The following is an 11814-nucleotide window of genomic DNA, read 5'->3' on the forward strand; positions in this document are numbered from 1 at the left end:
AGGAAAACACTATGTAAACGATTCACATAACCAGCCCGCATGCTGATATCGCCGTCACCATCTGTTTGCGATAATTTTTACGCTCATCCTACATTGTGCTTCTTTTTAAAGCTTTTGCGTTGATCCGCTTCCACTTTTTTTCTGCTGTTGCTGCTGTTTTTGATGAGATAGATGACTGTGCGCGTCCTTTTTCTATTTAGTATCAAGACAGATCCGCTCCGAAAACATGAGTAAAAAATCGGAAGAATATTAGTCACAATGAAGCTGGTGGAACGCAAGCACTTGTGAGAGATCGACAGCTGGGACCCGAAAAAAGTGGCGTCCTCTGATTAGCTAATTGTCGGGAAAAGTGTTGGGGTGGATTTTTATCTTGAAAGGTAAAAATGTAAAGATTACAAATCAAAGGCGCTTTGTTTCATTGCAATCAAATTTTGACAGTAGCTTGATAAACCTATTACCACCAAACCAGTTTTGGGGAATGTAAAATTCGATGAGTGCTTTTTTCCACGCGGTTACTCAAACGTTTTGGTTAGCGCTTTCGTTAGTGCTCTGACAAGAAAAACAAAGCATTTTCTTCAATAATAAACAAAGTATACCAGTGCACCGTAATCAGAAAGCGCTACATCCGTTTCTCTGAAGACATCCCTGAAGGTGCACGGTACCCTTAAAGAAAATATGTTGTTTTGGTCTCAATTAAGTGCGCTAATATAGGAAAATAATTTCAATTTCTTACCGGTTATTTAATATGAAGACTCAATCCAATTCAAAAGGAATTACAAACTAATTTTCGTTGCTATTAGTACTACTTTTGACACCGCGTTGTGTGACCGATAAAAACTCCCACAAAACATGAAAGAGATTAAAACGACGATATGAAAGCTGTAACAGTTACTAGTGGCTTCAATAGAAATCAACACTTACTTGTAGCAAAGCCAGGCAATCGACAGTAGAAATTCTTTCGTGTACCTCCGACTTCGGTAAACAAACGAGGAAACACAAAAAGTGAGAATGACCATGGCATGTGGATGACGTAGTATGACAATTGTGGCCACTAAAATATGCCGTTATATCTTCTATGTACAGAAACTAGCCAATGATAACAAACGTTACAATTTGTGGATATGAGGAAAAACAAACGGTCTCCATTTTATAACGTGGTCTGCCCTGCAGGAGGCATCCTACGTAATAAGGTAGGTAACAGGTAACAGGTAGACTTAATTACGATTCCTCTATACGGGGCTATTCTGCCGTAGTATACAATAATAAAAAATCTGTATTACAAAAAATAGAAATATATACATGTATTACGAGTAGAAACATTTACCTGGATAATTAAAAAGTATTTTTCAAGAAGTGGGCAGCACTTTCCTTTTCCTTTCAAAACTTAAAATATTGTTAGTCGCCCGAATGTATTCTGGAAGTAGGTTGTATTCTTTTGCCCCGCGAAAGGGCAAAAGAGCTCATTGAGTTGTTCAGAGTTTCCGGCTCTTTTATATTCATTGGAACATCCTTCTTCCTACAGTCTTGGTTAAGCTTGATAATTCGTCTTTCTCTTCTTCAAGACAAGGCCTGTTTATCAAGAGCCTTGATTAGTCTCCGTTGAGACAAACAGATTCTTAAGGAGAAGATAACATAAATTGCTTGCATTGCAGTCCCACTCGTATCTGATCTACGGAAATCGTATTTATAAAAATTGGCTGCAAACCAGACACAGGCCGGTATTGTTATAGTAATCTGTTTGCGAGAATCCAATAAACACTGTTTTCAAATTCTAAACATGTTTAAATTATATTCATCGAATTCAGTTTTTTCATGTAATTAGCACCCTCTCTACCTAGACTTCAACTAATTAACACCTGTAGGTTCCCATAGTTGAAAAATCATGATAAGCTTAAGGCTAAAGTAATAAAGCATTCCATACCAGATGAGTCTTCTTGCCAAACCATTCCGAGGGTGATATGAGGTAAGTAGCGTATAAAATACGGATAATATGCGACACGATGTTATTGCGGACAAGCAATTCTTTTAGTTTTGAGGAAATTAATTCTTGCTTTTAAGAACAGACTGCCTTTTTTGCCGGTCGGTTTTTTTTTATTTTACTGTTCAGGAGACCTCTTTAGTAAACAAACTCGATTTTCAAGTTTATCAGCGAAGCAGGAACTGTTTTATAGTAGCACATGTTGTGCTGTGGATTTTGGGTGGACCTTCACATGCTGGCATATAGTCACTTCGATTTATCAGTACAGCTTTCTGTAATCAAAATGTAATGACAATTAACTTAATCCAAAAAACCCCGAGATTTTTTATGAAAGCTGCCAATTTAGGTTCAAGGAGCACCGAGTATTTCTTGTTGGCTTAACCCTGAGATTAGTAGTTGTTATGCATCTACCGGAAAGAACCTGCTGTTTAAATTTCGTCGGTCATATTCGCCGAATTTGACAAATAAATGAGTTCTTAAATGAGCAGAACTATGACTTGTGCACACTCGAAAAAAATCCGAGTTCCTTTAAAGGAGACTCAAGGGAGTTACGCCATTAAACGAGGTTTTAGGGTTTGTGCAGGGATGGCGCAGTGGGGAGAGCACTCGCCTCCCACCAATGTCGCCCGGGTTCGATTCCCAGACTCGGCGTCATATGTGGGTTGAGTTTGTTGGTTCTCTACTCTGCACCGAGAGGTTTTCTCCGGGTACTCCAGTTTCCCCTCTCCTCAAAAACCAACATTTGACTTGATTTGTGTTAATTGTTAATTTCAATTTACAGTGTCCCCAATTCGTGCTTCAGCGCTAGAACGACTAGACACTTAAATAAAGTTCCTTTCCTTTCCTTTAAGGCTGACACACCCCGTTTCTACATACTACCGGAACTGAGATTTATTACTGTCATATAGCCAAAGCATTAATTCCGATTGTCCACAAAGAAGTTCATGCTCTATTTTTTCTTTTCATCGAATTAATTGGAGAAATGACGCATTTCACGCATTTTTTCGTCAGAGCCTCTGACAGTTGAAACTATGAATGTGCTGCATTGGTTTGTTCTTTTGTCTCTGGTGGGACTTGTCCAATCAGAAGGTAACACTGCCTCGTGATGTTTTGAAATTAACGTATTATGAAACTTTTTTGAGTGGATAAATAACATTATAAAGAGGTGGGGTGATTTTAATTCGGTTAGGTAGGCTCCCATCCAAAGGAAATGGCATAACGGACTTCACAGTGATTCGAGGACCAACTGAACTGAACTGAACTGACCAAACGTTTAGCCTCCTTTACTGCTAGCTGTGGGCTGCCGGTAAAATCCGTTCTCAGGTTGAATCGGTGTTTACCTACTGTAGGTTAAATTGGTGATCCGCATTTAGTTTTACCTGGGTTGAATACGCATTCAGATGAATTGAAGAAAGTTTTTTTTTTATGGGGCCTAAATTAAGCCTAGAGAAAACTTAGGGTCAGATTATACATGGATATCATTTGACTTATTATACAAAAGTGAAAAATGAAAAGAAGTGTTCGTCGTTGTAGTGTAGTGGTGAAGACACATTGTACAGTTCTTTGTTCCCTTACTCATGATGTTGTAATGTTCAGATTGAATGAGTAAGTGTATGAATAGAGAAACCGTTATGATGATACGAAACATAAAGAAGATGTGTTGACTTGCGTAAGACAGAGCTTGAGGGAAGGTATACGTGTTTTCAGTCCTTTTTGGAAGGTTGATAGGTATTTTAAACTACTGAGGTAGAGTGCATATTCAATCTACATAAAACGAGGATCACCAATTTAGCCAACATATACACCCCTTAAATTTTATGGATCGTTCAACATTTATAATTTGGCCAAGCCTTTACGTCTTGTCTACACATCATACTTAAATTGTCTTCCCTACTTACTTGTAACAGACCGCTAACTAAAATAATTCCTTTTTTTTATTTTTCATTGAAAGAAGGACAAGAAGACTGTGAAGTGTCGTATCAGAAAATTGGATGTTATAAAGAAAAACGAAATGACAGAGCGTTAGCAAAACTTCTTCTAAATGTGAGGGATGAAATAAAGTGGAAACCTGGTGAATGGGAAAAATTTCTTAAAAGGTGAAGTCTGAAATAAAATTATGCATTTATCCTACAGAAAATAAAGTGAGTTTCACTCGGATTTTTTCCAAATCAAGCTAAAGACTGTAGAAGACCAAGACAAATCATGAAGCCTTACATGAAAGGGGACCCAGGCCTTTTAATTGATAAATATAAGTGTAAAATAACTGTCAAATCAACACTACCATGATGGTTCTACATGCGGTCATTCCGATGAGTCTCAACAAAGACCACCCAATCACATCTACTCTTGAGTCGTGCAGGACTCATACATAATGCACAAAAACTTTGTTCATCCGGGGGACAGCTCAATTAAGGCCCAGTGATTATTCCCAAATGATACTGTAACCAGTGACGAATTCGTTTTGTGTGGCTTAGGTTGGCCTGCCGTTGTGCCAAATTATCAAGAGTATTAGGTCAAAGTCACTTTGGTCTTCAGTTCTATGGTGAATGTTGGAGTGATGAACTCGCATTCGAGAGGTTTGATCGTCACGGAAAGTCAGATCCTGAGGGTTGTGTTGGATTTCAATACAAGAAATGCAACGACGACGAAGATGACAATGAATGCGTTGGAGGTCCAAACAAAAACTACGTTTACAAGATTTTAGAAGGTCAGCAAAGCACTAAGTTAGTGAGGTAAAGTCCGCTTACGAGCCACATGGCCCATAAGGCCGGAGCTTATCCCTGTAGCATGAAGCGACTAGAAGTATTTTTTACTCCCCCCCCCCCCCTGAATGGGATGCTAGTCCAACGCAGGGCTATCCCCAGCATTAAATTCGCCGAAGAACACAACGCATTGTCCCCTGCCAGGGCACGAAACCCGGACCCTGACCACTCGATCCGGAGTCCGGCGCACTAACCATGAGACCACCGCTCCTCCCACAAGTTAGTGAGGTGCCGTTAAAAGCTACAGCCATTTCATTCGAGCTAGAAAAGTACTTTATCGATTGCCTCATAGACCTGCCGAAAACGTTCGAGTCGTTTCCATGCATAGCCAATCAGGAGACGTAAAGCCAAAGATAGCTGCGAAGGTGCTTTCTATATGGAGTCAACTGGCCTTTGCAGAGCTACCGTTAAATCCCTTTTGCTGTCGCGATTGTTTGACTAGATCATTTGCTTCACGCTTAGTTTGTCGCAAGGAAAATTACGTTTGTAACATTGTTACACTTTCTGTCAATTTAATTCCCAGCTTCCCTTAGGTTCCCTTGGCATATTTAGCTTCTATTTTACCTAGGGGCTTACTGATCAGTCAGCCCTACCAGTATCCGAGTTAAAGTGATTTGTCATAAATGATCCATGCATGTTAAGCATGTTATTATCAAATATATTGCACACTTGTATGATCACGGAGAAAGGAGAAAAAAAAACTAAAAATTAGAATCTAACAATATACTGATATATAAACATTAGACTCCTAATCTTTTGGAGTAACGTATTGTCTATTTAAAGTACGGGTTATGGACGAAATGGAGAGGTTATCCTCGCACTCACACCACGGGTCGCCCAAGCTCGATAAATGAGTGTCTGTATTGTACTATATTACGCAAGAGTAGAACTATAAGGATTTGTATGGATAAAAAACGGTTGTTCTGAAAATAAATTAAAAAAATTAGGAAAACCGTTTTTCCCATACAACTCCTTATATTTCTCACTCTTTCTACTCATATGTTGAGCTTGGGATACCTGTGCTTACATTTTTTTTGATAAGAACCTCTTGTTTTGGAGCTGAGGCTGAAGGTTGTTAAGATGTCTTTAAGTTTAGATCAGACTTTGTTTCACTTGATGACTTGATGATATTGAAGTCTACTCGTATATTCTTTACTACAAGTCAAAACCCTTTTTTCTTTATTTCAGAGGTGGAAGTGGAAGTGGAAGCGGAAGTGGAAATGGAATTCCTGATGTGAAATCAGTCTTCTCGATGAAAATTAAACATGTTCCTCTTCGAACTTTTGATGACTTAAATTGAAATTGATACTCAAATAAAAAGAAGCTTATTGAAACGTATTAGTGAAAATCACCTGTACTCAACATTAACTTTACCATCAGGGAATGAACAAAGCTTGGGTCTTCCTTATTATTTTCAAATGGATTTAGAGAATTCAATTTCGCCTCCAAACTATTATTAAGGTCCATATTTGGGCGCTGGTACTGATTGAAGTATTCCACTAGCTATCCGCTTGACTGTTCAATATCCCATTTAACGTTAATTTTTCATTTCTTAATATTGACTATGTCACGGTTATTTTCGTGGTGTTGTAGAGTGCAAAGCTGAAGGTTTTTTTGCCGTCCCTAGCTTATGACTCACGAAGAGACTATTTATATCTTTCATTCTCATGTACTCTCTTCGTGAATGACTTTTCCATGATAAAGGAGGAAGTTTCCACTTAATAACCATGGAAACGCTTTTGGCCCTTGAACATTTTCGTTAAAAATGACAATTGAAACTCTATTTAAGCAGATTCAAACCCCCAACTTTGTCAGTTTCTGTTTATGCATAAACCTTACATAAAGCCTTCAATTGTAATTTCAAAACGGAATATAATGCGACTAGTAAATATTAAATCAACAGCGCTGCAGTTCTTTTTGTAACAACTTTTTTTTACCGCGAATCTTTCCATAGTCAGGATTTACTCACCCCCCAAATCCCGACGATTTGCGACCCCATTCTAGTAACTCTGTCGGGAACTCTGTTGAAAACACAACCCCATTATAGTCAATTCAGTGGTGAAAATGCGACCCCGTCCAGCGGCACATCCCATTAGTCCATTAATAGGAAGTGCCTGTCCACCTCCTCTCCGGGATTTAAACGGTTTGCCTTTGTTGGACAAAACATTTGATAAATAATAAAATAAACGTGGACGACGAAACTATGGTCTGCTTTAAAATTTGAATAAAAAAGTAAATTCCAAAGTGAAAAACATTTGTTCCTAGGGTAGGAGACAATTGTTTTTTGCTTAATGGCACATTATTGACTGGTCAAATTGCGGAAACAAAGTGATTTCCATTTGCAAAGCGTAGCTGTCATGAGCGATAAAATATCATTTCCTGTGTTTTTTACTTAAGTCTTCGAAGACTGAGCTTTCTTTGAACACTTCAGTCAATTTTCAAGTGGTCCATTAGAAATAAATTTAATTCCCCAAACATAGAAATATGATCAATAAATAAAACAATTGTCTACTTCTCCTTTCACAGGCACTGTCTCTATTTCTCATGGTCTTGAAGCCAACTATATTGAAGAAAAAATCCTGAGCTGATTAAACTGATTTCAATGAGAAATCAAAGTTTTTTTAAAGACATCATCAGTTCACTGATTAAGATTTTCCCCCGTTACTCCTCAAGACCTATAAGTACGTTTACTTAAAAAAAATTGCAACTCGACAGTTGTACGTGATCCGCAAGAACGAACAAGTCAGTTTACTTCCTACGGTGCTTCATTGCGTTGTTATGCAAATCTCACTAAATGATCGAGGCATTGACTGAGTAATTTACAGAGGAAGTATTCCGTCGAGTTTAATTTAGTTAGAGAATTTTCCTTTGATTCGGAACACCAGGAACACAGGAAGCAGTTTCAAATAATAACACAGTGAGTATCCCGGCTTAAATGTTATTAAATGTTAAGAAAAGCGCTTCTGAAATTTAGGTATTTCCCACGAATTTGTTAATGCAGTTGTCCATTTCATGTGATTCTGTACCTTCGAACGATAACGCAGTATGTTAAAAAGAGGAAAACGTTTAAGAGAGGCGTTTCAGAAAATGTTGGATTTGCCACGAATTTGATAATGTCCCTGTGCATTTCATGTGATTCTCTATACACCAGCAATACTGGATGCGTTGGGGCCGTAGTTTAAAACTCACACCTCAAATGATTTCAGTTTCTTTGTAAAGAATGGCTTGGGATAAAATCGTCGTCGAGAAGCTTATACCAGTGTTTCGCGATCGGCTCTGACATTTGTCCTGCATGATCGTCATGCCTGCAGGACAACGCATCGACTTGTCACAAACCTTAACATTTTACGGACAAGAAAAACAATGGATCCTAACCTCCCAAACAATAAAACTATCGGCGTCCTTATATCGATCCAGTGGAGGACATAAATAAGGAGTCGAACAGTACTAGTTTTCGCAAAATATGACCTGAATCATGGCATTTGCAAGAATACATAGAATATTCCTTTTCTACCGGGGTAAAAGAAAATGCTTAGTCAGTTTTTCTTCTGATCCACAGGTCGATAAAAGACATGGTGAACTTTGCTTTCTTTACCATCATAACGCTTTGCTCATCATTCATCAGCTCAGGTTCCCCATATCATTTTTTATGACTAAAGAGGGTGTAAGAGTTTGACTTTTCTCAGGAAAACTGGCTCTTTCAGTATTTAACGTTTTGAACAGTAGTTGAACAGTGTTCAGTACCTTGTAAGGCTGGCGATGCCGCGAGGGAAATATGGCGGGGACTTAGCAGTTTTCTTCCCAAGAATATCGTCACTTTTCCAGGCAAAATATATAGTGGTAAGATCGCCTCGTTAAGAATAGGTGGCGTGTTCAAACAAGAGTAATATTGGATGTTTCTCAGATCGATCATGATGATTGTGCCTGATATTTTTCACTGGTATGTAAATCTTAGGTTATATATATATATATATATATATATATATATAATAATAATAATAAGGCTGCCAACACTGTTAAATAGTGCTCAATACACATAAGTGTAGAGCTAAATCGTAGAAAGGTGAGGCTAATGAAACCAACACATGATTCACTGTTACTCCGAGTTTCGTGCTTACGCACTCATCAGACTGTCTGATGAGTGCGTAAGCACGAAACTCGGAGTAACAGTGAATCATGTGTTGGTTTCATTAGCCTCACCTTTCTATATATGTATATATATATATATATATATATATATATATATATATATATTTGTTTATATGTTATAAAGATATTGGTTTATACATTAAGCCAAGTAATATCGAATAATTAATGCCATGCTCTTAGAATGTTTGGATTATAGAAGAACATGCCTGTACATCAAGAGATTCTTACGAATCTCAATAAAAACCTTCAGACTATAGGCATACATTTTAATTTATAATGACGCTTAAACAAACTAATTGTTAATTATTCCACGTGACCAGTTAATATCTTAGGTACTTATCTTTCAAAATGAGAAACAAACATTTTTTTCAAGCCTCCGTTCCGCTGTTTTTTTTTTATTTTTAAATTTACACAGTACCTGCCTATATTGGGCAACATCCCACATGTGAAAGAACGTATTATAAGCTGGGTTGTTACCAGGACAGAAGATGGGCAAGAGCTATGTCTGATCTTCTAATCAGTGATCGCAATCACAAGAATGGAAGAGCAGTCGATTGGCAAAACTGGGATCATTATCTTCACGGGTTTGTAAACCATTTAATATTAAATAAGGACCCCACCATAACTAATAGTAATCTCGGATTATTGAAGAGCGTTCGGCAATCGCTTTGGAAGCAAAGGAGAAAGGTATGGAAATAAACAATCTCATTGGAACAAACAATCAGGAGGTGCGCGATCGTCATTTGCGCATATGACGTATCAATTCACGTATGACGTAATTCAAGATGGCGCTGAAAAAGCCAGAATTTTGAAGCAAGCAACCGTGGACGATCACTCCTGTCGGTGTACGTTGGATCAGTGGCTTGATCTGATCGGTGTAATTACAAGTTGAGAAACTAAATATTTTAAGCAAGAGCCGATACAACGTAGATTTGATTTAGTGGTGTAATATAAATCGACTGATACCTGGTTTGGCCAGCCAAAACATAGTACACCACTAAATCAAACCTACGTTGTATCGGCTCTTGCTTAAAATATTTAGTTTCTCAGCTGAAAAGGCAGACGAACGAAAATACGAAAATTTTGCTATAGCTCACGCTAGTCACAGAACACCCATTATTAGATTGTGAGTTCTCCTTATCATCGATCGCAATAAAATAGTAAGAGAAGCACCATTCCATTGACCACATCTACGATGATGAAAAAACGATTCTAGATAGAATCTAGTCTTCAAATACTTTGACTTGCTTTCACCTGTGACTAGGGTGTGGTATTCTTCGTAAGCCGAATTTTAAATCGTACCAAATTAACTCGGATATATTGCTGACCTTGATATTTCGATACATCCTGCAGCCTCGCTTGCCGTTGTGCCATGGCCGCCACCTCCCGAGGTTACATTATGTTCGGGCTTCAGAACTACGGAGAGTGTTGGTCAGGGCCTGGAGCGTGTGATCAATACTCGCGACACGGAGACTCGTATCTGTGCATTGGACAAAACTTCACCACATGCAACATCAATGATGACAATGAGTGCATTGGCAAGGGTGATGCCAATTTTGTATACATGTTTCTTGACGGTTAGTTCTGCATTTACCACAAAATTGACAAAAATTGACAAATTTTTCTGCGGAAAATCTTGTGAAAGATTAGATCAAATTAACTATATCTTCAATTTTGAGGAGAAGTCTCGAGAAAAATATTTTCGGAAGGTGGGAGCAGAGTAGAGCTAGATAGAAACTCTGGAGTGTGTGTATAGATAGAGGATATTACATGGTCGCGCGGGGATACGAATTTTATCTTCGAGTGCTGCAAGTATCTCTTACGAGTGAGCGAAGCGAACGAGTGAGAGATACTTTCAGCACGAGAAGATAAAATTCGTATCCCCGCGCGGCCATGTAATGTTCTGTTTATTATATAGATATTGATGAAATGTCTAGACTTAAAACAACTTGTTTTATTCAGGTTCGAAATGATGAAAAAGTGGCCACCAACCGCTAAAACACGCATGTTGTGTAACATAAAACAAGATATGAAAGTTATGAAAAAATAAATCATGATAATGTCAAATTTTGCAATAAAAATGTTAATGTCGTAGAGAAGAATTATATTAAAGCACAAAAGTATCTTACAATGAAGAGAATGCTCGCGTTTTATTGGCTAATCGTGTTGGTTACCATGACAACACCTATATCCTCACTCGTGAAAGATAAAAATGATGTGTTCACTGCGCGCGGTGAAGATATGATTTTTTAGTAAAAGGAGAAATCTTGGTATTTCATCAATATCTATATAATAAAACCCGAGACACAACGTTTTTCTGGCGTTATAAGTTGTCTTAAAAGAACAAAGTCTCGTAAAACATTTTCAAACTAAAAATTATTGCAAACTTAATTTCTGAAAAAAGCCATTTATTTAAGAATTGCGTCTTTTGTATTATTGAAAGTGGTAATGATTACAGCAACTGAGAGGCCTTTTGCCCAGTAATATCCTGGACTTACGCTTGCCTGTTTTTATGATTTCAGAGGCAAAGTAAACGAATTCAGGAAGAAAGAAAGAGAAATTATGGTCACTTTTGTAACAAATAAAAGTGTCAATTTATTATCATGATGATGGAATCTAGATGCCATGTTTTGCTAGGACCAAAGTAGAAAATGAAAACTAAATAAAACGTTTACACAAGTCATGTCAGCTTGGACTTTTCATGTAAGCAAGCTGTTATCGTGTGCAGTACTTCATGGCATTAAAAAGATATTTTCTATTCACTGATAGCAGCATTAACGCAAAAGAACCTATCGATTTATTTTAAGGATCTCTTGTTTAATAAAAATGGAATTAATTATTATTTCTATAATTATGAAGTTCCCACCTTCCAGTTAAGGATGATGAAGTGGGGAATGCAAGTTATTGGAAATGCGCATATCGACA

The 11814-nt window shown here is 37.7% G+C and overlaps 1 protein-coding gene across 1 annotated transcript in view; it reads left to right on the forward strand.

Annotated features, from left to right (window-relative positions):
• LOC138054394 (uncharacterized) overlaps positions 1 to 11572 on the forward strand; it is a 43074-nt gene extending 31502 nt beyond the window's left edge. Inside the window, exons 10-17 of the mRNA XM_068900836.1 lie at positions 3930 to 4074; positions 4453 to 4710; positions 5929 to 5974; positions 7566 to 7657; positions 8300 to 8370; positions 9305 to 9473; positions 10243 to 10466; positions 11412 to 11572. Coding sequence (XP_068756937.1) covers positions 3930 to 4074; positions 4453 to 4710; positions 5929 to 5974; positions 7566 to 7657; positions 8300 to 8370; positions 9305 to 9473; positions 10243 to 10466; positions 11412 to 11422 — 1016 coding nt within the window. The 3' untranslated portion in view covers positions 11423 to 11572. The remainder of the gene's footprint in view (positions 1 to 3929; positions 4075 to 4452; positions 4711 to 5928; positions 5975 to 7565; positions 7658 to 8299; positions 8371 to 9304; positions 9474 to 10242; positions 10467 to 11411) is intronic.
• The last annotated feature ends 242 nt before the right edge of the window (positions 11573 to 11814 follow it).

Source organism: Montipora capricornis, chromosome 6, assembly GCF_036669925.1.
Source record: "Montipora capricornis isolate CH-2021 chromosome 6, ASM3666992v2, whole genome shotgun sequence".
In the NCBI taxonomy this organism is placed as follows: domain Eukaryota; kingdom Metazoa; phylum Cnidaria; class Anthozoa; order Scleractinia; family Acroporidae; genus Montipora; species Montipora capricornis.